This window comes from Penicillium malachiteum, assembly GCF_028827825.1.
Source record: "Penicillium malachiteum strain IBT 17515 chromosome Unknown utg000001l:1.0-8184562.0:1.0-8186909.0, whole genome shotgun sequence".
NCBI lineage: Eukaryota > Fungi > Ascomycota > Eurotiomycetes > Eurotiales > Aspergillaceae > Penicillium > Penicillium malachiteum.
The window spans coordinates 5,044,195-5,069,250 of record NW_026643094.1 but is presented as its reverse complement, the minus strand read 5'-3'; the positions used below and the strand labels follow the sequence as shown (position 1 = coordinate 5,069,250).

The 25,056-nt window shown below is 46.9% G+C and overlaps 7 protein-coding genes across 7 annotated transcripts; 4 read left to right on the top strand and 3 right to left on the bottom strand.

Annotated features, from left to right (window-relative positions):
- Positions 1 to 406: 406 nt before the first annotated feature.
- Positions 407 to 1,749, bottom strand: N7483_001899 (bifunctional chorismate synthase/riboflavin reductase [NAD(P)H] ARO2; the record flags this gene model as incomplete). Its single annotated transcript, XM_057085336.1, has 3 exons — positions 407 to 1,236; positions 1,294 to 1,655; positions 1,715 to 1,749. The coding sequence occupies 3 exons, from the start codon at positions 1,747 to 1,749 to the stop codon at positions 407 to 409; spliced, it is 1,227 nt and encodes a 408-aa protein (XP_056951485.1).
- Positions 1,750 to 2,037: 288 nt separating this feature from the next.
- On the top strand, positions 2,038 to 3,458 carry N7483_001898 (putative lipoate--protein ligase; the record flags this gene model as incomplete). Its single annotated transcript, XM_057085335.1, has 3 exons — positions 2,038 to 3,000; positions 3,054 to 3,161; positions 3,210 to 3,458. The coding sequence occupies 3 exons, from the start codon at positions 2,038 to 2,040 to the stop codon at positions 3,456 to 3,458; spliced, it is 1,320 nt and encodes a 439-aa protein (XP_056951484.1).
- Positions 3,459 to 4,188: 730 nt separating this feature from the next.
- On the top strand, positions 4,189 to 6,224 carry N7483_001897 (sugar porter family MFS transporter; the record flags this gene model as incomplete). Its single annotated transcript, XM_057085334.1, has 8 exons — positions 4,189 to 4,284; positions 4,352 to 4,428; positions 4,491 to 4,715; positions 4,789 to 5,333; positions 5,385 to 5,392; positions 5,451 to 5,881; positions 5,958 to 6,031; positions 6,097 to 6,224. The coding sequence occupies 8 exons, from the start codon at positions 4,189 to 4,191 to the stop codon at positions 6,222 to 6,224; spliced, it is 1,584 nt and encodes a 527-aa protein (XP_056951483.1).
- A 612-nt stretch (positions 6,225 to 6,836) lies between these two features.
- N7483_001896 (uncharacterized protein) lies at positions 6,837 to 8,922 on the bottom strand (the record flags this gene model as incomplete). The annotated part of the gene is made up of 2 exons (XM_057085333.1): positions 6,837 to 8,655; positions 8,870 to 8,922. The coding sequence occupies 2 exons, from the start codon at positions 8,920 to 8,922 to the stop codon at positions 6,837 to 6,839; spliced, it is 1,872 nt and encodes a 623-aa protein (XP_056951482.1).
- Positions 8,923 to 15,753: 6,831 nt separating this feature from the next.
- On the top strand, positions 15,754 to 20,260 carry N7483_001895 (uncharacterized protein; the record flags this gene model as incomplete). The annotated part of the gene is made up of 3 exons (XM_057085332.1): positions 15,754 to 15,764; positions 15,816 to 19,788; positions 19,877 to 20,260. The coding sequence occupies 3 exons, from the start codon at positions 15,754 to 15,756 to the stop codon at positions 20,258 to 20,260; spliced, it is 4,368 nt and encodes a 1,455-aa protein (XP_056951481.1).
- A 14-nt stretch (positions 20,261 to 20,274) lies between these two features.
- On the top strand, positions 20,275 to 21,549 carry N7483_001894 (uncharacterized protein; the record flags this gene model as incomplete). Its single annotated transcript, XM_057085331.1, has 1 exon — positions 20,275 to 21,549. The coding sequence occupies one exon, from the start codon at positions 20,275 to 20,277 to the stop codon at positions 21,547 to 21,549; it is 1,275 nt and encodes a 424-aa protein (XP_056951480.1).
- A 436-nt stretch (positions 21,550 to 21,985) lies between these two features.
- Positions 21,986 to 24,759, bottom strand: N7483_001893 (uncharacterized protein; the record flags this gene model as incomplete). Its single annotated transcript, XM_057085330.1, has 3 exons — positions 21,986 to 23,626; positions 23,698 to 24,576; positions 24,637 to 24,759. 3 exons carry the CDS (start codon positions 24,757 to 24,759, stop codon positions 21,986 to 21,988), a joined length of 2,643 nt encoding a protein of 880 aa, XP_056951479.1.
- Between the last annotated feature and the right edge of the window lie 297 nt (positions 24,760 to 25,056).

Sequence of the window (25,056 nt, the reverse complement as noted above, 5' to 3'; positions counted from 1 at the left end):
TCATTTAGTTCGTTTTTTGATACGCCTAACACGTAGAAGTTCGATTCAACCTTGGAAGTGCTGATGAGTGTATTAGTACCTTCATACCGTCTATGGTATACAGTAATTGATCCTAGCCCTGGATTAAATCATGGATCACACATGTGCACTAGTATCTCATGCATTTCATTGAACAATTTTAATCTGGAATGCAGTCAAATTGAGGATATATAACAAACTTGAACCGAGAAATCTGGAGTTACAGAGAGTCCAAGATCAATACTGCACCAAAGTTAAAAGATCAGAAGAAGAGACAAATATGAATGAAGTGAAGTGAGATATCTATAAAATTTTCATGGCCCGTTATATTTTGCATTTAATTGTTCAAATTTTGTTTTTTCCCATCATGATATACCCACTTCCAGATTTAGGAAGAAGGGGCACCGTTCGGGGCAGTAGCCGGCTTGGTGGGAATAGTGTTGGGCAGAGGAGGAAGCAAGTTCTTCGCACTCTCACGCGCGTACTGAGCCATCAGGGCATCCATAATAACCAGGGAAGACATAGCCTCAACGATAGGAACAGCGCGGGGCACAACACAAGGGTCGTGACGACCCTTAGCCTCAAGAATACCCTCTTCCAAAGCGTAGGTAGCAGTGTTCTGAGCCTGGCCGATAGTCGCAGGGGGCTTGAAAGCGACGCGGAAGTAGATATTCGCACCGTTGGAGATACCACCTTGGATACCGCCAGAGTTGTTAGTCTTGGTGGTAAGACGCTGGGTACCATCAGCAGAGCTGGAAACGATGAAGGGGTCGTTGTGAATTGATCCAGCAACTTCACAGCCACCGAATCCAGAACCGATCTCGAAACCCTTGGTGGCGGGGATACTGAGCATAGCGTGTGCGAGCTTAGCCTCCAACTTGTCGAAGCAGGGCTCACCCAGACCGACGGGGACGTTACGAATGACGCAAGTCACGGTACCGCCAATGCTGTCGGAGTTGTCGCGGAACTGCTCGATCACCTTTGTCATGCGTGCGCCGGCTTCCTCGTGAGGGCATCGGACGGGGATGAACTTGTCCACGGTCTCGCGGTCAATGGTCTCTAGCAGCTTAAGGTATTCGGGGTCGGTGGAGGCGGTGGGGTGTTCGGGGGTTGGGGGGAAGAGGTGCTCGTTGCCGACGGAGGAGACGAAGGCAACAATCTCGACGTTGTGCGACAGACGGAGGTACTTCTCAGCAATTGCACCGGCGGCGACACGGCCTGGTGGAAGAGAGTTAGTAAGGCATTGAGTGCGTTTGTCAGTTGGGAGGTACTCACCGATGGTTTCACGGGCACTACTGCGACCACCACCACTGCTGGCCTTGACACCGTACTTCTCGAGGTAGGTAAAGTCGGCGTGGGAGGGGCGGGGGTACAGATCCATAGTGCTGCCACCGTAGTCCTTGGGACGCTGGTCCTCATTGCGGACCATCATGCCAATTGGGGTACCAAGAGTAACGCCAAACTCTGTACCTGATTGGATCTCAACGCGATCCTTCTCATTGCGCGGGGTTGTCAAGGCACTCTGGCCAGGGCGGCGGCGAGTCATCTGGGGTTGAATGTCGTCCTCGGTGAGCTGCATGCCTGGAGGGCAACCGTCGACGATACAGCCGACGGAGCGGCAGTGAGACTCGCCATAGCTGGAGGTATCATGTAAGTCAAGAATGCGTTATGGTTGTAATGGCATTTCCCAACTTACGTAGTGACTCGGAAATGTTCACCCCACGTCGACATGATGGATCGGTTTCTGTGCGCGGTTTAAGATTCGGGAAAGGCGGGAAAAGGGAGGGATAAAATTGCAGTTCTGTAACTTCACACAATGACCTGGATGATCAAATTAAGAAGTCAGAGAAAAGACTCGAAGATATATGAGAGCAAGTTCGTCGAATGCAAAAAAGCAAAAACGTAAAATCGACTCATCGATAGTTTCCTTTCTGGGACTAGCGCATCCGACTATCGGCCAATGCCAGACAATGATCAATAATTCCATTCAGATACAAACTTCTTTCTCCCTTGCTCCCAATGCTTCAAAGATGCTTGCTATCGACAAGGTGCAGTAGCACAAGACAATGGATCCGCCATAATTCCTCGTTCCCAGTCAATCGGTTCGCCGAATTGGTTCGTCGCCCGGCTTCCCAGCACCAAATTTACCAATCACTATCGACCGATCCGTACGTCAATTTATCGATTGAACATTTTTTGCTCGAAAATGCCCCCGACGACTCGAGTGTCCTTTTCCTATATATCAACAGACCGTGTGTGGTGATCGGTCGCAACCAAAACCCATGGCTCGAGACGGGACTACACGCGCTTTACAATGACCGCCGAGGAAGCTCGCCGGAAAATGATGCCGCAGTGTTGGTTCGAAGGCGATCCGGGGGCGGAGCCGTCTTCCACGATGAGGGAAATCTCAACTACAGTGTGATTTCTCCTCGCACTACATTTACCCGTAATAAACATGCTGAAATGGTGGTTCGCGCTCTCCATCGCATCGGAGCGACCAATACGAGTGTCAATGATCGACACGATATTGTGATGACGCCTACGGAGCCAGTACAAGCTGATAAAGAAGAGCCTCCGTTTCGAAAGGTATCAGGATCTGCCTTTAAGCTGACACGACACCGAGCGCTCCACCATGGAACCTGCTTGCTGGATTCACCGAACATCAATGATCTGGGTCGGTTCTTGCGCTCTCCAGCGCGTGGTTATATCAAAGCGAAAGGAGTGGACAGTGTTCGGTCACCAGTAGGAAATGTATCGAGTGCGCTGGCGGACTCATTCTTTTCTATGCAAACGGTGATAGATAATGTGGTTGAGGAGTTCGCAGGATTGTATAATGTGCATTCCGATGCTATTCGTCGGGCACGCCGAGCTCTTGCGGTCGATCCAGAGGTTTTTGCTGGCGATAATTGGGTTTCAGGCACGGTGGGAGAGGTACAAGGCGATCAGGAGCCCGATATTGCGAAAGGCATTGCGGAGCTGCGAGTGAGTACATTCATTTTCATACCAAAATGAACGTAACTAACACCTTGCGCTAGTCCCTTGAATGGAAATATACTCAAACTCCACAGTTTACTTTCTCAAGCTATTCCCACGAGGAAGATCCCCGGGAGCGTCCAGCCCTGCCTTCCTCGCTCCCATCTTCGGTACGTTGACTTCATACGGTGTCATGAAAAATCACTAACTCAGTCTAGACTCGCGCATTCCTCCGCTTAAAGCATGGAGCAATTATTGAAAGCAACATCTCTCTTTCTTCAGATACATGCGTTGCTTCTGACCAGGCCAAACGCGTTCATGAACTCCTGAATGGACAGAAGTTGCACGAGTTGTCTGTCGAGCGCTGGACTGGAATTCTGAGACAGGGCTTCGATACGACCGAAGCAGATTACGGCCATGTTCAAGCTTTGGCTAATCACTTAGGAGGTTTACTAGGTGGTCATTAATACCCCTAATGATGACCTGTGTTATATAGTCTGTAATATACAAAAATTTTTCCACAATTGGCACTAATCACTGGCAATAGTATCGCCTCGCATCCAAGATTTGAAGTCACTTAATGATACTCATACGCATACAGTATTGCCAGGTTGTAGAGTCATTTGGATACTACCTACCCCAATGTGCCAAGACAAGCCCTAACTCTCATTCCCCCGCAACAAACCCCGAGTCAGCAAAGATCGACTGTCATTCCGGGTAAACAGACCCTTATCAGCAAACAATGCAATGCAATGTTGTGCTCAGGCCTGTCCCCATGGGGGGATCAACCCATATTACTTTGACTTAACGGGTGGACCCCCACGCCCCGCTCATACAGCTCAAGCTAGACAGTAGCAATCGCAACGAGCTGGTCAAGACTGAAGGCATGAAGTTAATGCACCCGACTATATACCGAGGTCATGAAACACGTCGCGGATTCGTGGAAGTTCTTCCCCGCCTCTGTCTTCTTGTTCAAGGTTGAGAGTATCCACTTGTGTTCTTGATAGGTGGGCCAAGGAAGCCTAGTCTTGGATGCCACCTCGTGGTAACCTTGGAAAGCTCGACTGTTGCTCTCCTCAGATCTCTTTAAGTGTATATGATGCCTTGAGTTGGATTTTGAGAAGCCAATTTGCATAGCTTTGGATCCCCTCTATTGCTTTGTTTTTGAGTAAAGTGTGCTAGATCCAGCTCATTAAGATGTCGTGGCTTTTGCAGAAAATCGTCCATAATGAGGCGATGAAAAGTGACCCTAAGGAGATTTATGGCTGGAGAGTCTACATGCTGGCTTGTTCTGTGAGTGATCGAGCTTTATTAGCTTGAAAATGCCTGGGATCATGTTAGGTTGACTCTGATTCAACAGGCGTGCTGTGGAGGAATGTTATTTGGTATGGATTCTGGGATTATCGGCGGTGTCCTAACCATGCCGCCATTTGAGCAGTTTGTCTCCCTATTTTTTACACCACGTACTCCCCGTGCGCTAATAACTATTTATCTTCTAGGACATATGGTTTGGAGTCTCTTGATGATGTAGCCCAAGCAAATCTATCCGCCAATATCGTCTCCACGCTCCAAGCCGGCTGCTTCTTTGGAGCTCTGCTAGCCTCTCCCGCGGCAGACAAATGGGGTAGACGACTATCCTTGATAGGGTCAGCTGTGATTGGAATTTTTGGTGTTATAATGCAAGCGTCGGCAAGCGGGCATTTGCCAGCAATGTATATTGGACGGTAGGTTTGCTATTCCCTCCTCAATCTGCACTCCATTCGAGACAGCTAAGCTTATGTTCCCTTCTCCTTCCAGGCTGATCACCGGCTTCGGAGTTGGTGCTGCATCAATGATCAATCCTCTCTACGTTTCTGAGAACGCACCTCGTGCAATTCGCGGCGGCCTTACAGGTCTCTACCAATTCTTCATCACAATGGGCATCATGCTAGCATTCTGGATCAACTATGGCGCCTTGCTTCATCTGTCTGGATCGACTATGTATCTTGTTCCAATTGCAATGCAGGGTCTTCCTGCTGTACTTCTTTTCGGGGGTATGATGCTATGTAACGAGTCTCCGCGATGGCTTGCCAAGCAGGATAGATGGGAAGAGGCCCGCTCCACGTTAAGTAAGGTTCGTGCGTTACCCGCCGATCACCCTTATCTTGAAGAGGAATTCCAAGCCATTGCCCAACAGCTAGAACAAGAACGATCATTGGTTGGAGGTTCTGGATTCTGGGACCTTATGAAGGAAATGTGGCTTATTCATGGTAATCGGAAACGAGCCATGATCTCCATATTCTTGATGGTTTGCCAACAGATGACGGGCACCAATGCTATTAACTATTACAGCCCACAAATTTGTAAGTCATGATTTTTTGATCTCTATCTGTCCAGTTACTAATGATTCTTAGTCAAAAACGTGAGCTCCTGAAATTAGATAATCCGCCAGGCTTTGAGGATTCTAACTTGACTTTCAGCTAGGAGTAACCGGAAACGCAACAAATCTCTTTGCAACAGGTGTCTACGGTATTGTTAAAATGATCAGCTGCGGCGTTTTCCTTGTTTTTGTTGCCGATTCCCTAGGTCGCCGACGCTCGCTTTTGTGGACATCAGTGGCACAAGGTCTTGCAATGATGTACATCGGACTATACATCCGCATCGCTCCGCCAGTTGAAGGTGCTCCCGTGATTCCAGCAGGCTATGTTGCCCTCGTGTGTATTTTTCTCTTCGCAGCCTTTTTTCAGTTTGGATGGGGTCCCGTCTGTTGGATATACGTCTCGGAGATCCCCACTGCGAGGTTACGTTCCTTGAATGTTGCTTTTGGTGCAGCGACGCAGTGGCTCTTCAATTTTGTGGTAGCAAGAGCCGTTCCAAACATGCTAGCTAGTGTTGGTGCAAATGGATACGGGTGAGTTTGAAACCCGAGTCTCTGATGGATGTATCTCAAGTGTCACGCTTTAACAACTGCTGATACTTGCGTATAGCACGTATATCATTTTCTCATGTTTCTGCTTTTCCATGGGCGTATTTGTATGGTTTTTCATTCCAGAGACCAAAGGTGAGTTGAAACTAATATACAACCTTGCAATTTTGAATTCAGCTACTGATCCCGTTACTATACAGGCCTGTCTCTAGAAAAGATGGATGATCTCTTCGGTGTCACCAATCTGGTACAGAAGATCGGGCAGAACCAGGGTGTAGATGCTTTAGACAAAGCTGATGCATCTCATATTGAGCGGGCAGTGACTTGAATTTAGTTCCTGTCAAGATGAAATTAGACCGAATCAACCGATATCTCTCGAGAGAATTTTGGGTCTGTGGTCATGATAATGATAAATCACGCTGCTGATATTATTCAAAGGTTTCTTTCAATCTGCTGCGCTACTTTTTCAAATTTTACTGGCGCCATTTGTTCAAGTTGCTTTGGAGCTTCTGAGCTTGGACTCGCCTTTTTTTGGTGTAGACAGAAATGATATTACTGTTAAGACGGGCGACTGGTTTCAGCACAACCTGGAGCTATTTTACCACTGGCATATTAATATTGACTGGAAGTCGATAGAGTACTTGAAAGTCAGCTACGTAAATGGAGTAATTTTCTTTGAAGAGCAAGACACTCACGATCTACAGCATTTTCAATTACAAGAGCGATGATAACGTGCGGCAGAAATTCGTAAGGAGAGGCCGTGTGTTAGTAAACAGCAAGAATCCAAGAGGCCTATTAATATTCAAGAACAGATAAATCAATAACTGCAATTTAGGATTATACAGAAATAGCCGAAACAGATTCCCTTGTAGAAGTTTTTCCAAGGTTTCTTGGATCGTACCGCGACTCACCCGGGCGGGGTTACATGTCTAGGTCCGTACTATGAGCATTCAAAAACTCCTTCGAGAAGCTGGCAGTAAACAGTAGACCATCCGAAATGAATAAAACCATCTCGGCCTATGGGCACCATTTTGTCTGCGTTCGTCATGTATCGTCGAACCTCGTCTGGACCGTACTCATTGTAGTTTCTTTGGAAGCGATATCCTCTGGAAAGGCCTTGCTCGGCAACTTTGACCAAGGGGGTGTTTGGAAACGATGTAGCTTCTTTCGCTGGAACGCGAAGCTTGCGGGCTTTGAATGACAATAGCAGTATTGCTATATCAGGTGTATCTAATCCTTTGAAGCATGCTCTGGCTATCTCAACGGCACTTTTTATATCGAGCCGGGTTGTTGTTTGCTCGACAGACCATGCTGTACGAAGAAACCCGACACGTTTTGTCCACGAATTCTTCTCAGCGACATCCGCAAACTCGGGATAAAGATCGTATAATCCCGTCTGAATGAGCTGTGCTAGGCATTCCACCATAGACCGCCCAGCATGATGCAAGACCCCTTGGGACAGATACTCTCCATTGTCGTAATATGAGTTCTTTAGGCGAAATTCGAAAAAACTCCGCATTTCTCTGTGGAGATTTGGTGCTTCACGATGGGCCCGAATTAACGACATGTCCCGAACGAATTGACCAGGAGGGAACTTTCTTGTGTCAATAGTGCATATTTGCACCTCAGCAGGATCACATTTAAGTTGGTAGCATCTCCAGACTGCGTATTGAATCACAAATAGTAGTGAGCTACTCCACGACATTAGGTTGTCGGTATTTTCCCCTCTCCCAAAACATGATTTAGTCAGGTGCCTATATAGCATTTGTATGATTTCCTCACTTGGCCTTGAGAGAATATCGACTTTGCTGCGGCATGCTATCGCGGAAATGCTCTCGGCGGAAGCTACGATCGAATGGTCACTTCTGCCAGAGCTTTCTTTGTCGAACGCTCTGAACAAGTATCGCGGGACAGCTGATTCTGAGTCAGGAAGCTGACTTGCTGGCGAATAGAATAGTGTGGGCCCGTCAGGACATTGACCCAGCGCTCGAACCCAAAACCTAATCCATTCTTCATTTTCCTGCCTTTCCCTCTCGCGTTTATTAAGTTTGGATTCACGTTCGCATTGCGCAAGAAAAGCTTCAGCATAACGATCATCGATGTCCAAGCGATTTTCATGGTCGTAGTAGTCATCGCTCTCGAAGTCAGGGTTATATGGCCATTCAAGACTGGCTTCGCCCAGGGAAATAAAGTGGTTATCAAGGTGCAAGGTCCCAGACGTACAAAGAGCCTGATCATAGCACATTTCTAAAGTCTCCCGCAGGACGTTATTGTCATCGCCGGTGCTGTCAAGAACATTGCGAGCGATGCATTCCAATTCGTTAGTATAACGAGGAAGAATATTCTGCAGTAATGTCCCTGAACCAGCAAGGGATGTGATATAATCTAAGATATAGTGCTCTGTTGCGTTGCTGATTATCTTCGTGGTCTTTGCAAGAGCGGTAATCCTTCTTTTTAAGGAGCTTAGCTTCACAATACCCTGGCCACTTGGGGTATGTGTCTCTTCAATCGCATTTTCAGCCTGTTGCGCGTGGGCCAATGTAGCTTCTAACGATGTTATCAGCTCTTGTATAGTCTCTATGACAGCTTGCTGAGCCGGACTTGAACAACGAGAGGCTGATCCAGACGGTCCAGTTATCGTATCAGCAAGATTCAATCCTTCGATTGAATCAACAAGGCTGTCAGAGTTTGGGAAACAAGAATGTTCGCAGAAGGGTAAGCTCTTCCAAGATGGAAGGTAGATGGTGATCTGTGCTTGTCTTACTCAGACGAAGGCAAAGACCCTGGAGGTATCTCCAGCTGTAGATTGAAAGTTCGTGATTGTCTTGTTGGGACTAAGGGGAGCCGCTCGAATCTTTCACTCGAATTATTTTGTCCACGGGTGGTAACATGACGCCTACATCAATCAGAAATGTTGTCAAATCGTCACCCCACCTTTATGGTTTAACCTAATTGGGCGGTGGCAGTGCTGACTCAAATAGTCTAAGTCGTCGAGTAGTAATGGTAGGATTGAAAGCAGTCAGCATTAGAACTATGCATGCGGCCCAACCTGGAACCACGCACGGATTCTTTGGGGCTAAGCCGTCCGTTAGGGCGAATAAGTTGTTGCTTTGGTTACTGCTAGTAGTAGTAGTAGTAGTAGTAGTAGTAGTAGTAGTAACACAGCTGCCTCGGGCTACTGTAGCGCGGCTTTGAGACTTACGTATACATACTTAAGTACAGGGCTCAGTCAGAAGCATGTAGAGGTGACTGATGACCTACACCTCTTTTTATGTAAGTACCTACGGGGTTACCTACGGGGTTACCTGAAGGGGAAGGAAGGTTAGCTGCTACATAGTTAAACTTGGGTATAGCCAACTGGCACCTGGGCAGCCCTATGGCCTGGGGATAGTAGGCTGATTCTGCCTCTCTCCTCGGGGATTATGACCGGCGATAAGTAAAAGTACAGGAGCCCAAATAGTAAAAGAGGCCTACTTTAGAATAAAATATTCAAAATTCAGGGTCAGAATGAGCATCATCTTTTTTTTAATTGGTCCGCTGGAGGGGGTTGTGGTAAAGTAGGCAGGGAACGTGAGAAATCCTATATAGTTCAGTTGAGGGGGAGAATAGTAACAAGTCAGCCCTGTTAGCCTAATGGAATAACGGTCTCCGACTCTACTCGACGAGGACGGAGGTATTGGACGGGATGGTCTGGGTCCCGTGGTCCCTAAAATGGCTGATTTGTCACCAAGGGGTGGTTGGGGCAGCGGCTTCGGCCGCGGGCAATTCTTTTTTTTTAAATTTTTGATATTTTTATATAAAACACTTTCAGACTCACTCTTTCTATTCATCCTGTCAAAAATCATGTATAATCAAAAGTGAATGAGATATTAAGGATTATGTGGTGGTGATGGATGTATCAAGTGAGGGTATTAGCAGAATCTCACCTCGCACCTCGATGCTTACTCGATTTCAAAGTCCTCGACTAAACTCCCGCTGTCGACGATTTTTTTTTCTAACCCCTTGAAGAGTTTCTCACTATGATTTCTACCTCCTATCCACGACTTCCCAACCACATTCCTGCTAAATCTCCCAAACTCAACCTCATACTACGTGCAGATACAAATTTGCAAACTAATGGGCGCTGAAAAAGCTCTCTGGCTATCGAGGCCCACTAATTCAGATCCGGACCTTGCATGGCGTCGACCGAATCACTGCTTAGTTCAAATTTCCTTCCAGCATCCTTCGGTCGCTGCAGCTCGATACAAGCGTACCAGTGGATTCTGAGGTCAAGAAGCAGCGACTGGCTTTTTTTTTCTCGCAAATTACTGGCCTCCCGAATGAGATACATCCGAGATTGCATCATAAATGAACTTGTTTGTTCAGAACTCAGCAATCCATGACATCTGGCTTGAGGCTCAAAGTACTCTTCTTGCGTCCGAGGATGACACTAACCTGCCAGTTGCAAGACAACGGAGATCTTGGATACCTTGAATCTTTTTTTCGCTACGAATCGAGCCCTTATCAAACTTCCTACGAATTCGGTGCATACAACCGAGGCTTTTGCGGCTTTTTACAAACGCGACCGAGCTGATCCATCTGTTTCTCATTCATCGCTTGAGCAGTCTACCGACGATAAATCCCAGCTTAGAGTGATTGTAAAGCTGAAAGTTTGAAAATTTCTAGGTTTCTGGCTTGTGTGGCTTTCTATGTTACCCAAAAGCTCATCACGGTGACCGAAAGGCCAACGATTAGAATGAAGAGATACTTGAGGTCTTCCATGAACAGGAACCAGCCGAGCTGTAAGATAGTGAAATACAAAATGCTCTTAAGCTCGACAGGCAATTATACACGTGTACTTGTATGGACTCGGAGTTGGTGGGTCCATTGAACTTGAAGTCTGTAAAATTAAAGTTAAGCCTTCGATCGCCAAGAACATGTGGAGACCGGAACCCCATAACTTCAAGGCTAGTCCCTTATGTACATGCTCAAGAAAACGAGAATCAAAGGGGTAAACTACTAGTAGGTACCAGTTGACCCGACCCGTAGGTATTTAGGTAAAGAATAATGGGGGTATACTACTACTCATTCATATCAGGAACCCAACTAGTCATAGTAAAAAGAGTTATGTATGAATATAACCTTGGAACATTCAAGTTGTTACAGACGACAGGATATGACATTGGAGATTACAGGGCAATACAGTACTATTGAATTGATATATTATACACTTCGCAAGAGAAACCATCTTGTATCTTGGTGTCCGGAAAGATTATCATGAGTTGAGTGGGTGGAACGGAGATTTTTGATTGATGGGTGCTATGAATGAAGAGAGCACACTGAGCAGAGGCAAAGGAAGAATCAATCGAGCCCAACAGATAGAGGCATGGCAAATATTCCACCCAGTCCCAAGTCGCAGATTGCTGGATGCAACTTGTGTGTACATGGTTTCTTTGGATACAGTTCATCCGCAGGTGTATTTAGCCCACCAGGCCAGAGACATAAGTTGTGTACAGGATTAGTGAGGATTTTTCTCATCCACAGGTACTTTGTTGGTCCAACGGGCCAAGTACAGGAAGGTTTCAAAAAAGACATTTGAGTCATCATCCTAGTGTTCCCTAGTAACCCCTACCATCCCTTTTGTCCCCTAGTCCTGCTGTGCCCATTGTCCTGAAGTTTCAACCGAAACCTACCACGGCCACAGCTCCCAGTCTCTTAAATCGCGCGGTCAAGTGTTACCGATGTAACAAGTGATACAAGCAAGTTGGTTCGGAGTCGCGATCGTCATCGGAGCCTTGTCTGTCGCCTATGTTGGATGTCCAGGAGTTTCATTGAGACCCTTCATGTAGGTGGAGTAGAGTAGATTAGGTTGAGGTTTTTTTTCATTTTGGTAGAAGCTTGATAGGAGCTTGAGGTTTGTGTGAGTTTGGATGCTCATGCATGACAGCTTGTGTGGATGGCAGCTCATGGGGATGGGACCCTGTATGGATGGGAGCTTGTGTAGAAGTGGAAGCCGGCATGGAGACAAGAAGCTTGTGTGGATTGAAGCTAAAATCTTGTGGATGGGACCCATTTTTATTTTGCTTGAAAAAGGGTTGCTCAATGGAACAAGGACGGAGATGGAGGGCGAGGGCTCATGTCAAAGTAAACATTTGGTGGAGGGTCACATCAACAGAGACGCGTCAAACAGGTGTTGACAAGAGAAGAGTGGATCTGTGGGGTTGCGCGATCTACGTCAGCCCGGGTATTTCATGACTGCACCTTAAGTACGTTCGCCAAAAGTGTGGAGTCGCGCAGGTACGCACGAGGAGAGTGATCTACATTATTGCTCACCTTGTTAATAAGATTTTTCAACCAGACGTTGACAGGGACTGAGGCTCGGAAGCACGGTTCGCGATCGGGTTCGGAGAGTCGACTTGAAGCAACCTATGCCGATTGTCCTGAAGCATTCAATAAGACCCGCCACAGTGATCAAGCTCGAGGTCGGAGTGTCGTCAGAGCAAGGCTGATTGTCCTGAAGTCTCATTGAAGCCCGCCACGGTCATAGGGGCTCTCCGTCGTCATGGGTTGATTCGGAAGGTTGATTGAAGGTTGAGAGCCGGCTGTTCCGATTGTCCTGAAGTTCCAATGAACCAAGTGTTGTTTTGAAGGTTGAATGGTTCAATAAAACCCGCCACGGTAACAGCCAGCTGCCTGTGCTGCCTGGTTACGGTGATCAGGCGTAGGAAGAGCAGCGAGGACTTTGTGTTTGTTTTTGTCGACACTGTCCAGGGTTGAGGCACCAGTTGAAAGAAGAGGCCAGAAGTAAATCAGCCAAGATGGGTTGCAAGGCCCTGGAGCAAGAAGAGTAAAATATCGGGGACAGGATTTTCCAAGTGGAATGATTGCATCATGGATGAAGCAAGATGGTCAAGGCATTTTGTAATGCAGAGTCAGTTGAGCGAGGGTGGAGTGGATGACTCTCAAGTGTCATGAGTTGATTGAGTGATGAAGGCCTGGTAGAAGGATGTAAGAAGAACAAAACACAAGTCGGGTCAAGTGGGATGTTACCTGAAGATGGGTAGGTTCCTCATGTCATGATATGATGAAGTGACAATGCGTAAAGACGCGTCAAACACGTGATAAAGTGTCAAGAAATGAAGTGTGTTGATGGACTTGAAAGATTTCAAGCGCAGGTAAGTTCCAAGGCTGTAACAACTGTTCATCAGATAACATGATGTTGATCAGGCATCAGGTTATTGATGAAGAGTGTTGATGAAATGGGTTGATGGATGATTGATGGAAGCTTCAAGAGGATGAAGAGTTACCAGACACAATGATGGAATATATTGATGGAAGCATGATGTGTGTGGATGGATGACTGATAGAAGTCAAGAAGAAGTATGAAGAATGTGTGTGAAATGAGAAAGTCTTGGAGAAAGAAGGAGAAGAAGTTGGAAAATGAGAAATAATCTGGGGAATTTATAGACTGAGAGTGGGGCCTGGAAGGCGCCCCAGGATCACACATGGGGATCTGAATCAACCAATCATAAGCTCGGGATCTCCACAGAAGTACCCACACATCGCTCCCAATATAAAAATGGCTGAGACTCGATGCTTGTTTACTTCAGGCTCCAGGATCACCAACCTCAGTACAAGCGAGCCAATCAAACGCTAGGATCACGGACATTAAGCGAGCCAATAACGTACAAGGACTCCAGGCATGTACTTTTGCATCGCTTTACACATAAAATTGGCTGACCATCGAGGCAAAGACACCTTCTCACTTGGAAGACTTTCTTTTCACCTTCATCTACACCCCAACTATGAAAGTATACTTAAATCAACAACGCGCCTTTCCTGATATTTTGATCTACTGACTTGGTATCGTCGCTCTAATGGTATCATTCGGATCCCAATACCCGTAGATGTTTTCCAAATCAATAAAAAATATTTGTTAGCCAATTTGAAGTCAGGATCAGCCAAATTGGAAAAGGACAGTATATCACGGTAGCATCATGTCTTCCCAATGCAAGCTCTAAGGTTCTACCATACGTACTGTTTACTATACGCCTCTCCGATACAGTAAACTCCTGGTGTCACCCTCATGTGACCCTGCGTTATGATCCGCTTCATAATCTAGGTACATACATAGCCACTGGCAGCACTACATACACAGGTGGACCCGAGCATTACTAGTATGTATATACCTAGGCATGACTCTGGATGTCATCCGAGTCGGCACTGCCGTCTTGCCCGGCAGAAGCTTCATCTGTCTCGGGGTTGAAACCTTTACACACGTATGGACCTACTAGTAACTAGTGTGAATTTTTGTGTCTACATCAAGCACTTCAAGTTGAGATGTAACATTTGAACCTCCAGATTCCGGTAATACTAGTACTAGAGCGATTCTTTCCAAGGTTTGAGAACTTGAAAAAGACTCGGAGACAAAAAAAAGCTGTGCATTATTATCTCGAACCTGCAATTTTGAAGCCACCTGGGCACTAAAATGAAATATCAATGGGATTCATAAACAGTACTTTGAACTACATACTATGCCCAGGTGGATCTGTGGAGTTTTCGATGATTGCCATCACGATATTTCAAGTTGTTGTCACATTCCAAGGTTGTCTTCGTCAGACTACCTAGGTACTACATAGTAGGCCCGAAGTCCCTCATGCGGGCGCGAAACATTTCCAAGGTTGAACTACCAGTACCTTTTTTTTCTAAAATCCTATCCTCTATTGATAGTATGTTGGCTCAAGTTTAATTCGGATGCTACCTAGGTAACACTGGCTCATTCATTATACTGCACTTTTGGCGGAATTTGCTGAATTAAACACCTTGAAATACCTGGATATGGACCTCTTTCACTTCCAAGGTTGGTACTTGAGCACTACCTAGGTAATAGCCCTGGAGTATGTGTGGGCGCTTCCAAGGTTACTTGGAGTTCACCCTGATGAAGATCAATGGTATAGGTTGTCCCAAGTGCCATTTAGGCGAGATTCCGACTACATAGTAGCCAAGCACTTAGTACATTCAAATGTTATGATGGCTTGTCTAAGATGCCTAGATTATTTGGCACTTTGAGACATTTCTTGATAACTTGAATTTTATAATTTGATGTTGCCTAATCTCCAGTTACTATGTCTTTTATGATGAACCAATGAAGAGTCTAATGTGGTGTTGGTTAGGCTCTCTTGTAAGACTTAGGCATATCGATGACTCAATGAGGCTCGGCCCGGCGCGTACCTGTAACCTGAGCACGTAATTACTTGTCTCCGAAACCCCACACCAACGAATCCATCAGCCACGTCACTAGGAGATCTTCTCCTGTCTTGCTAGTATGTTGAATATGGAGCTCTCATGCTACCCAATGGATTAATTATGAGGAGTGAGACACGGTCCGCACCGGCATAGCCCCATGCATATCATCGCGCCACAGTAGATCCCGATTCGTGGATCATATCCGATAAGCTAGACGATCTATTCATTGGCAGAGCTTGAGTCCTAATTCTTGGTCATAATTGCTGCGGAATAGTAAACAGCCTTGGGATGAGCGCGGCGCAGTTACTACCATGTGGCACAGTAATGCACCTGGGCATGGATGGTGACAAACACCCAGGTACCAGGTACTCCGTAATAAGGCTCTGTCCCTCATTCCCGTTTGTTTTCCATCAAACATAAAGATACCTCAGTTTCCCAACTGAAATGCGCTATTTCAACTTGCAACTTGAAGGCCTCATATCATATTCTATTACGTGCTTACCCTCAAAGTGATTCAGACTATTTGGTCTTCTCTCGCTTATTCGCCCGCCGTTCGTATCTGGAGATTCTATCAAGAGGTATTTCCTTCGAAAAAGAGCGAAAATCAGCTTTCGTTCTGGTGACTAGGAAAAATGGCTAAGAAGTACGAGCCTGTGAGCCCATCTTATTGAATATATTATGCTGACTGTTAAAGGATCTGTCGCGATTTTGCTACAAAGGGCTCCTGTCGATTTAATCCTTGTCGGTTCGAACATGACTCCCAGAGTCGCAGCAGTAGACAGCCCCAGCAGAGAAAGAATGGCGACAGAGATGAGTTTGCTGCATTTGGGGGCTGGAAGGCACAAGCGTCTAGTGGCTATCTCGGTCGTTCAATGGGAATACCTACACGACTGGGTCCATTCTTCAAAGAGGCTAGAAGGCTCATTGATACCGATGAGAGTACCCGCCAAAATGTCATCCGACAACTATCCACCGAAGGAGGCCTGAGACCAATCCAGGAATTGATCGAACGCGAATTCTCGTCACTGTCAACTTCACAAAAGAAGGCAATATTTGAGGATGGTATGGTTGCATTTCTGGAAATTATTACATCTCCAGACGTCCTTGCATCTTTGGTTCTGGAACAGGCTGTTGTCACTATCTACAACTGCATCTTTGGACCTGGAGGTCGTCGGGCAGGACCTCTTCTGGTGTTTCTGGCAGATATTGTTGCGATGGAGATCGTGGAAGATCAAGGTTTCGCGGCTACTCATCTTGAACTCTCTCTGCGGGCCTTTTCTCAAATTATCGGACTCAACTCAACCGCGTTCGTCCAATATTCCTTGCAGCTCCCAGCAGAACGATTTGCAGATCTTCTCACTACTCTTCATGCGTTGGACGGTGATTGCTCTCTTTATCAATCACTTCAATACTTGGAGGTCATACAGCGCCGCCTTGATATTGGTCTTTCTTTGCCAAATTTGATGCAAGGACATAAAACCACCATCAAACCTACCCAGGCGCCCACTGAATTCATCACCCAGAAGGATCCACCTGGTGGACGCCACGACAATGACTACGCGGACATTTCCAGAATTAAGATCATGCCAACCTTTGAGGAGATGTCTAGTTCACGGGCAGAGTACCTTCCTGTAAAGGATTCTCGAAAATGGCATCTCAATGGAGTAGCCGGAGTGCTTGACAGAAATTTCCGTCTTCTCAGAGAAGACACAATCGGTCAGCTCCGAGATGTGATCCATGCTGAGCTCCAGATGGGTACGCGCCAGGGCAATCGTAGAAGCCAAACGAGAACCCATGTGTACAGGCAAGTCACTGTGCAAGCCCTGGACCTCCATCGGTTCTCTGGATTGCAGTTCCTAGTGACATTCACCCAACCGCAAAACATTCGTGAGTTTGATAAGAAAAGGAAAGAAGAGTGGTGGAAACTCTCCAAACGTCTCCAGCCAAGTGCGCTTGTGTGTCTTCTTGACCCTAAGGGCTTCGCAATCTTCTGCACGGTGGCAGGCGCGGATCGGTCCTACGGGAAAGAAAATTCCAAGGCAGGGAAGTGGAAGATACCGCCGTCTCTCTCGGAGAATTCTAAAACAGCCTCCATCATCCTGGAACTAGTAGAGCCCACTGCAGAGAATTGGCAATATATCTTCGATTGCCAGGCTGCAAAGAATGCAAGACAGCATCTGCCAATTTCACTTGTCGAGTTTCCGGGTATTCTTCTACCATCCTTCCAGCCAACACTCATGGCTCTTCAAAAGATGCAACAGGCTGCGGATGTTCCTATGTCGGAGTTTCTTGCAGCCGACAACTTGAACTCGCAGGTTATCATGACTGAAATTCCACCTCCAATCTATGCGACCTCTCCGGGCTTCGCTTTCGACCTCAAGTGTCTCATGAATGACGGGTCTAGTCTTGAGGTCAAGCACTCTCAGCCTGTAGATATCGAAGGACTCCAGCAACACTCTACTCTTGATGATGCACAAGCAGTGGCCTTGGTCAGAACTTTACAGCGTCGGGTCGGGTGTATTCAGGGTCCACCAGGCACTGGAAAGAGCTACACCGGAGTGGCACTCATCAAGGTTCTGCTTGCGAACAAGGCTAAGGTCAGAACAGGGCTCGGACCGATCGTTTGTGTGTGTTACACAAATCATGCACTTGATCAGCTTCTTGAAGACATTCTGGAAAACAAGATTACCTCCCAGATTATTCGCATTGGGTCTCAATCTAAGTCGGAGAGGTTAGAGCCGTTCAATCTCCGAACAGTTGTTCGAGAAGTTGAGAAGACACGACTGGAGAAGAAGGGTCAGTGGGAACTGCATAACAAGTTCGAAACACATGACGAGGACTTTCAGAAGCTTCATCTCAACTCATCCGGCTCTGATGCAAGTCTCAAATATTATCTGCAATATTTCCACCCTCAATACCATCGTCAGTTCTTTGAAGTGGATGAAGATAAATGGAAGCGGCAATCAAATTTAGATCCAAGCCAAACAATACGGTCTTGGTTGAAAGGCGGAAAGACAAGCACGGATCCACCACGCAGCATAGATCAGCTTTATCACGTCCACGTAGACGCGATGACTGCTCAGGAGCGCGAAACCCTGTATGACTGGTGGGTCAAAAACCAGACAGAGGGGGTAAATGATCGAGCTCAGGGAATATTCACGGCACATGCTGATACTAAGGCTTCGTGGGATCAAATCAGAGATGAACTGGATTTGCGATGCCTCCGCGGTGCAGATGTTATTGGCATAACCACAACAGGGTTAGCTCGTAACTTGAACATGCTTCGTCGACTGAAGTCAAAGGTTCTAATTTGCGAGGAGGCTGGTGAGGTGATGGAAGCTCATATGTTGACATCTTTGCTTCCATCGGTGGAACACCTCATACTAATTGGTGACCATCAACAACTCCGGCCCCAGATTCAGAACTATGAACTTTCTCGGGAAAGTCACGAAGGAAAACAGTATGCACTAGATCGATCACTCTTTGAAAGACTTGTTGAGCCCGATGAGGAAGCTGGGGTTCAGATTCCGTTTTGCACTCTGGAAACTCAACGACGAATGGATCCCTCGATATCTCGTCTCATTCGTGAGACTTTGTACCCAAAGCTACAAGATTCTCTGTCAGTCATGCAATACCCAGATGTTGTGGGAATGCGGAAAAGACTGTTCTGGTTTGATCACCGTCATCCAGAGGCTGGTGCCATGAGTCATGACCCAACGGCTACTTCGCACTGGAATGACCACGAAATCGATATGACGGTTGCCCTGGTTGATCATCTTCTCAAGCAAGGAGTCTATCAGAGCGGAGACATTGCCGTGCTCACACCCTACCTTGGCCAGCTGCATCGTATGCGGCGAAAGCTAGCACAGTCATACACTATCACCCTTGGTGAAAGGGATCAGGAGGACTTGGACAATGCAGGCTTCACATCAGAACACGAACAGCAAAAGGCAATTGTAACTAAATCAACTCTCCTTCAGACTCTCAGAGTTGCAACCGTCGACAACTTCCAAGGCGAAGAGGCAAAGGTCGTGGTTATTTCTCTCGTGAGAAGTAACAACCAGAACCGGTGTGGGTTCCTCCGAACTCCAAACCGAATCAATGTCCTCTTGTCTCGCGCTAAGCATGGTATGTATATCATTGGCAATTCGGAGACCTCGAAAAATGTTCAGATGTGGGGAAAGGTACTTGATATGCTGGAACAAGATGGGAATCTCGGTCCCCACTTGGAACTGACTTGTCCTCGTCATCCCGATACACCCATTGAAGTGACAGAGCCAGAGCATTTTCAACAATTCTCTCCAGAGGGCGGCTGTAGCCTACAATGTGGGAAGCGTCTTCAATGTGGACATCCTTGCAAGCAGAAGTGTCATTCCGAGATGCTGCACAAGACTGCCTATTGCCCGGAACCTTGTCCTCGCCCTCGGAAGGGTTGTACACATCCCTGCCCGAAGTTCTGCGGAGACAAGTGCCCCACAAAATGTATCGTTCCTGTTGTGGACTTACAGCGGGTTCTTTCTTGTGGTCATCCAATGGTTACACTTCCATGTTGGCAGGCACAAGATCTTACCACAGTCAAGTGTCAGATCGTTGTTGAAAAGCAAGTTCCACATTGTGAACACACTGTCAAGACTGCATGTCATGTCGATGTGAATGATGATGGCTACGTGTGTAGGCAGCTTTGTGATGCTCTGCTTCCATGTGGACACACATGCAAGGCATCCTGTTGCCAGTGTATTGAGAAAACACCTGAAGATTCGGTGGTCGACCATATTAGATGCACGCAAAAGTGCGGAAGGGGGTACTCTACGTGTTCTCATGCTTGTTTGGCCGAATGCCATGAGGAGGCGGCATGTCCTCCATGTACTTCACCATGCGATGTTCAATGTGGACATTCCCGATGTCCTCAAAAATGCTCGGAGCCATGCCCACCCTGTGCGGTCGAGAAGTGCCTCTCTTCGTGTCCTCACAGTAGTTGCTCGATGCCCTGTGCCGCACCCTGTGATCACGTACCGTGTTCCTTGCGCTGCGAAAAGCTTCTTCCGTGTGGCCATCAATGCCCTTCAGTGTGTGGTGAAACCTGTCCCTCTGAGACGCACTGTCAGACCTGCGGATCTTCCGAAATCAAAGAGACCATAGTGGACCTTTTGGAAATGAAAACATACGAGGAAATTGATCTCACAGAGACCCCTTGTATTTTCCCTCGGTGCGGACACTTCTTGACTATTGAGAGTATGGATGGCCAAATGGATCTCAGAAAGCACTACAAGCTCGACGGGACTGAGAAACCAACCTCAATAGCCTCATCCTCTGAGCCCTTCTCCATTGAAGATATCCGGACGTGCGCTACGTGTCGTGGATCCTTGAGAAACATCTCACGGTATGGGAGACTCGTGAGACGTGCAATGCTGGACGAAGCCACGAAGAAATTCATCTTGTATGCAAACCAGGGATATGTACCCCTCGCCCAGAAGTTACCTGATCTCTTATCCGAGTTACAAAGCCGGACGCACACTAAGAGAGTCGCCAGCGGGGTGTTCCAAGGTGATTCCGAGACTCGAATTGAGGGCTCACCAGCACACCAGGTGTCGGTGATGAGAAGTCTTATCAACAAGTCTTTCAAACTACGCTGGCACGACTTATTGGTCCTTCGTCGCAAAATCACAGAGTATCAAGCGAAGGTGAAGGCAGAAGAGCAGCCATTTAACAGGGTTTGCAACATGGTTAAGAACGCTCGTCAACGCAAGATGACTTCTGGTCAATTCACCTTTGACGAAAGCGTTCTCCAGACCAGGGGACAAATCCAGGCCACCGCACTCCTACTTCGTCTTGACACAGCTTTACTAAGTGACTTTCTTCACTTAAAGAGCCTCATTGGTGTAGACCAAACAGGACTGTTGCTTGATTTGACGAAAAACAGGGCAGAGGCTCAGCGTCTTATTGATGAGGCATCCATCTCACAGCGCATCTTGCAACAGGCTGAAGGAAACATCTTCCTAGCCCAGCTGTATGCACTCGAAAGCCAGCATGTGAAGGAACCCTCAGTTTTCGGGCCTTTGCGAAGCGGCTGCAATGCGGCTATCGAAAAAGCACAAGTTCTCTGCGATGAACACCCTACACTGACACGCGGTCTATCTGAGGAGATTGAGGGCACGAAATCCATGCTACAAGGTTCATTCTACACACCAGTGAGTAATGAAGAACGAAAGGCTGTGCTGGCTGCGATGGCGACGGAGTTCAGGAGTACCGGTCATTGGTATTATTGTGAAAATAACCATCCTTTTACTATTGGGGAGTGTGGAGGTGCTATGCAGCTATCGAGGTGTCCGGAATGTGGAGCGCCAGTTGGTGGCCAAAACCATCTAACTACCGCTGGAGTGACTCATGCTCATGACCTAGAGCAAACGTTGAGAGAGATGCAGATTTGAGGATATCAGTATCAATTTGTAACAGTTCAGAAATTAGAATCTATCTATCTTGACTTCCAAGGTTCACTTTACTCTTTTATACCTTTTAGTCTGCGTTTTTTTCTGCAATTTCTGGACGCAAAGATACTAAGAAGCTCTCTATCGGCCAAGTATCAATTCATTTATTCATCTCTTCGTATGTCATCAACACCACAAGGTGCATGTGCATGCAATTTCAAGGTCCACGAAAAAAAAAATATCAAAACGCCAGCGAAGATAATACACGAAAGCAAAAAATGCACGCTTAAATGGGTCGCTGAAAACAACATATGAAAAGGAACTCAAAGAGAACACGAGGGCAGAAAACAAATGCCCATCCTGAAAATGAAAACCCCCTGTCAACACCATAAATAAAAAGGAAAAGATAAAGATAGAGATGAAATGATGAAAGAATGCATCAGCGATATGTGCCAGAAGTAAGTGACCTTCCCTTTAGACCTGACTGAGTCTGGCTGCGAGTCATACGACGAGAGCTCGGGCGATCTTCCAGACTAAGGCTTCCCAAAACAGGGCCAAGTTCATTTCGACGAGGAGAAAAGAAATTATCGGTGCTAGAGACCGCACTTAGGCGCCGACCGTAGCGAATGTTCCGGTTCGTAGCATTTGTCCACGCAGTAGCTGTGGTAGCAACTGTTTCACTATCCGAGTCTTGCTCGTAGTCTGAAGGTTCAGCCTCCTGAAGAGATTTCATTGTGAAGCTGTGCGGATTGTGATCGTAGTTTTGATGCATGGATTCATAATTCTGCCCTGAGGAAAGACGGTAGTTCGATACGGAAGGCAGCGCGGATGAGAAACTCGCAGATCCAGTGGTAGATCCGAAGGAAAGTGGAGGTGCAGTCAATAGGGACTGCTCCATAGAGGGGAAGCTGGCTGCTGACTCGGTGGGAGAGTACAACTGAGTGGTGAATCCATTTTGACCAAGTGGAGGTGTCTCAAGTGTGGATGCAGAACGGATGGATTTTTGGTCTTCATCAAACTTTGGTTTCACAGAGGGTAGCATGGCTCGATAGGAGGTTAATAGACCCATGCCCTCCTGTACAGCCATAAAAATGAGAAGTAATTTGCCATATCGATCAAAGTATTCTCGTTCAAGAGATGCCTGTGGCATACAGCCTCCAAGATGAACAGACACTCCGAGCTCAGTGATGTTCACTAATATCTCCAGTCCTTTCCAATCAGCGAAAGGTTGTTTCACAACATCAAGAAGAGCAAGTCCTGCGATAAGGCATGCACTACCCAGAGCGAATGTTTCAACATAGTTCCCAGGAATTGGGAATGTATGGTTCTGGGACAACGTCCAGGCACCAGTGGCACACAACAGGAGAAAGAATCTGAAAGCCTGAAATGTCAGGCGGTTATGGCCTGGGGCATGGGAAGTCTTGGGCCGTGGTTCGTCGGCCCATCTTCTCCGAGCCGGACTGTTATCGGGCTCTATGCTAAACGCCTGATCAAACATGGTCTCTAGACCAGTAGCGTTTTGATAGTCACTAGTGGGAAAGAATCTGGGTGGCTGAAAAACTGGTTGTGGGCTAGCTGATTTGTGCTGCCATGTAGTTCGTGATTCGGTAGGAGTGCGGTGAAACGGATTGCCTTCCACGGCCTTTGAAACGCTTCTCTCGGGCTCCTGTCTGCGGAGGCCCCATGCAGGAGGCTTAGGTGCGGGAGGAAGGGTCCCATAGAATGGGCTGGGCTCATCATAAACGGGAGGCTTGAGGATCGGCTGAACGCTGACCGTTGGCTGGATTTGCTGGATTTGCTGGGCACCAGAAGGAGACCATTCCATATCATCGCCATCAGGAGGAGGCGTAGGAAATGATGGAGATACCACGGATTTCGGTGCATCCAATTTGAACTTCTCAAAGGGGAACGGCTGGCGAATTTCCCCATGTCTTCCTCTGGGCATCGATTCTAATGCCGGAGAACACACGGCAGATATCGATGTTGGGCTACGCATCGGCTTATTTTCCCAGGATTTATCAGTCCAATCTACCAGAGGACGAATGTTGTATTTAATGACACGACGGGATATCAAGACACACTGTGCTGCTGCGTTAGCTTTCGTGGTCCCATCACACCGAACACAAATTGATATAGGGGGGACAATCTTACAATAGTTGTGAAAATCATCATGAATAAATGTCCAACAAGCGATTTCTGGGCGTCAATACCACTGGCAGCTGGATCCTTGAACAAGGACCAAAATACACCTCGCACTACCATGAAGATAAGCTGCACCTCGTAGTACTCGACTAGACCAGAGAAATTGCCAGTTCTTCCAAGAATCTTCATGCGAAGTTTTGGGTTGTACCAGAGTGAAAGGCAGCCCAAAACGAGGGCAACTCCGGCGGCAGGAGCCAAGTCAAAAGAGCATGCCTGTGGAATTCGTCGAGTCTCCAGCAATTGGGCTGTACAGGAAATAAATGACACGAGGGTATCAGATACATCATCAATTGACAGGTCGGAATCGAGATTCGAAGGAGTAAGGGTCAGAACACTTATGATATCCCAGGCCAGCTGACCAAGAATGCTCATCCAATAACCACTAGCACCTAGATAAACCACGAGGCTCTGCCAGCTACGCTGTCGGGTACGCTGTATAGTCTTGCAAGCGCGGCTCCGTTCCATCATACGGCGAAGATGGTCGGCTTTAGCATCGTAGCCAGCCTGCCGAATTTTCTGCTTGACTCGAGACTCGCAGTTTTCGCAGACCTGTGGATATCGGGCCTCAACCTCTCGGCGATAGCTTTCATAATTCGAGTCATATTCGGTATTCACAGTCTCATCGTCTTCGGGGAAATATGCTGCTAATGAGACGGTGTAGAGGTGCTGGTTACGAAGGCATTGAGAGCAAAACAAGCTGGGCTCATAAATTCCGTATGTCTCGGGCGACTTCTCGATTGTTGCGTCAAATTGTGACAGACGGAAAGGCGTGTTTGATGTCACGAACGCGTTCGTAACTTCAGCTGGAGGGTCGGTAATTTCGCCGTTCTATTTCAAAAATCCATTAATTATTATTCTCAAGGGCTAGTTAATCTATACAGTGCGCACCTTGTCCAAGTAGTTGTCAGCATCACAATATTCACAATGAAAGTTTGCGATTGGGCCGTTAATAGATTGGGCAGGACGTTTTCCGCAATAAAAACAAGTGAGACGCTTTGAAAAAGGCGCCATGATTAAAAAAAAGACATAAGGGGGAGAACAAAATAAAGGTGTTATGTTGTTGTTGATGGGGGTTAAGTATGCTAGGGAGCAGAGTCGAAGAAAATCAAAGGGCGGAGAACTCAAGGCACGTGTTTATGCGAACGCGACAAGCTTAGAACAGAGCCTCTTCTTTACTTCTACATCTAACATTTTAACTCCACTTTGTCGTCTTTTCTCTTCATTCTTTCTTGTTTATTGTTTTTCTTCTTTCTTTCTTTCGCTTTTTCATTATTGAAAATGAAGCCTCGTTAACATAACCATCAACAT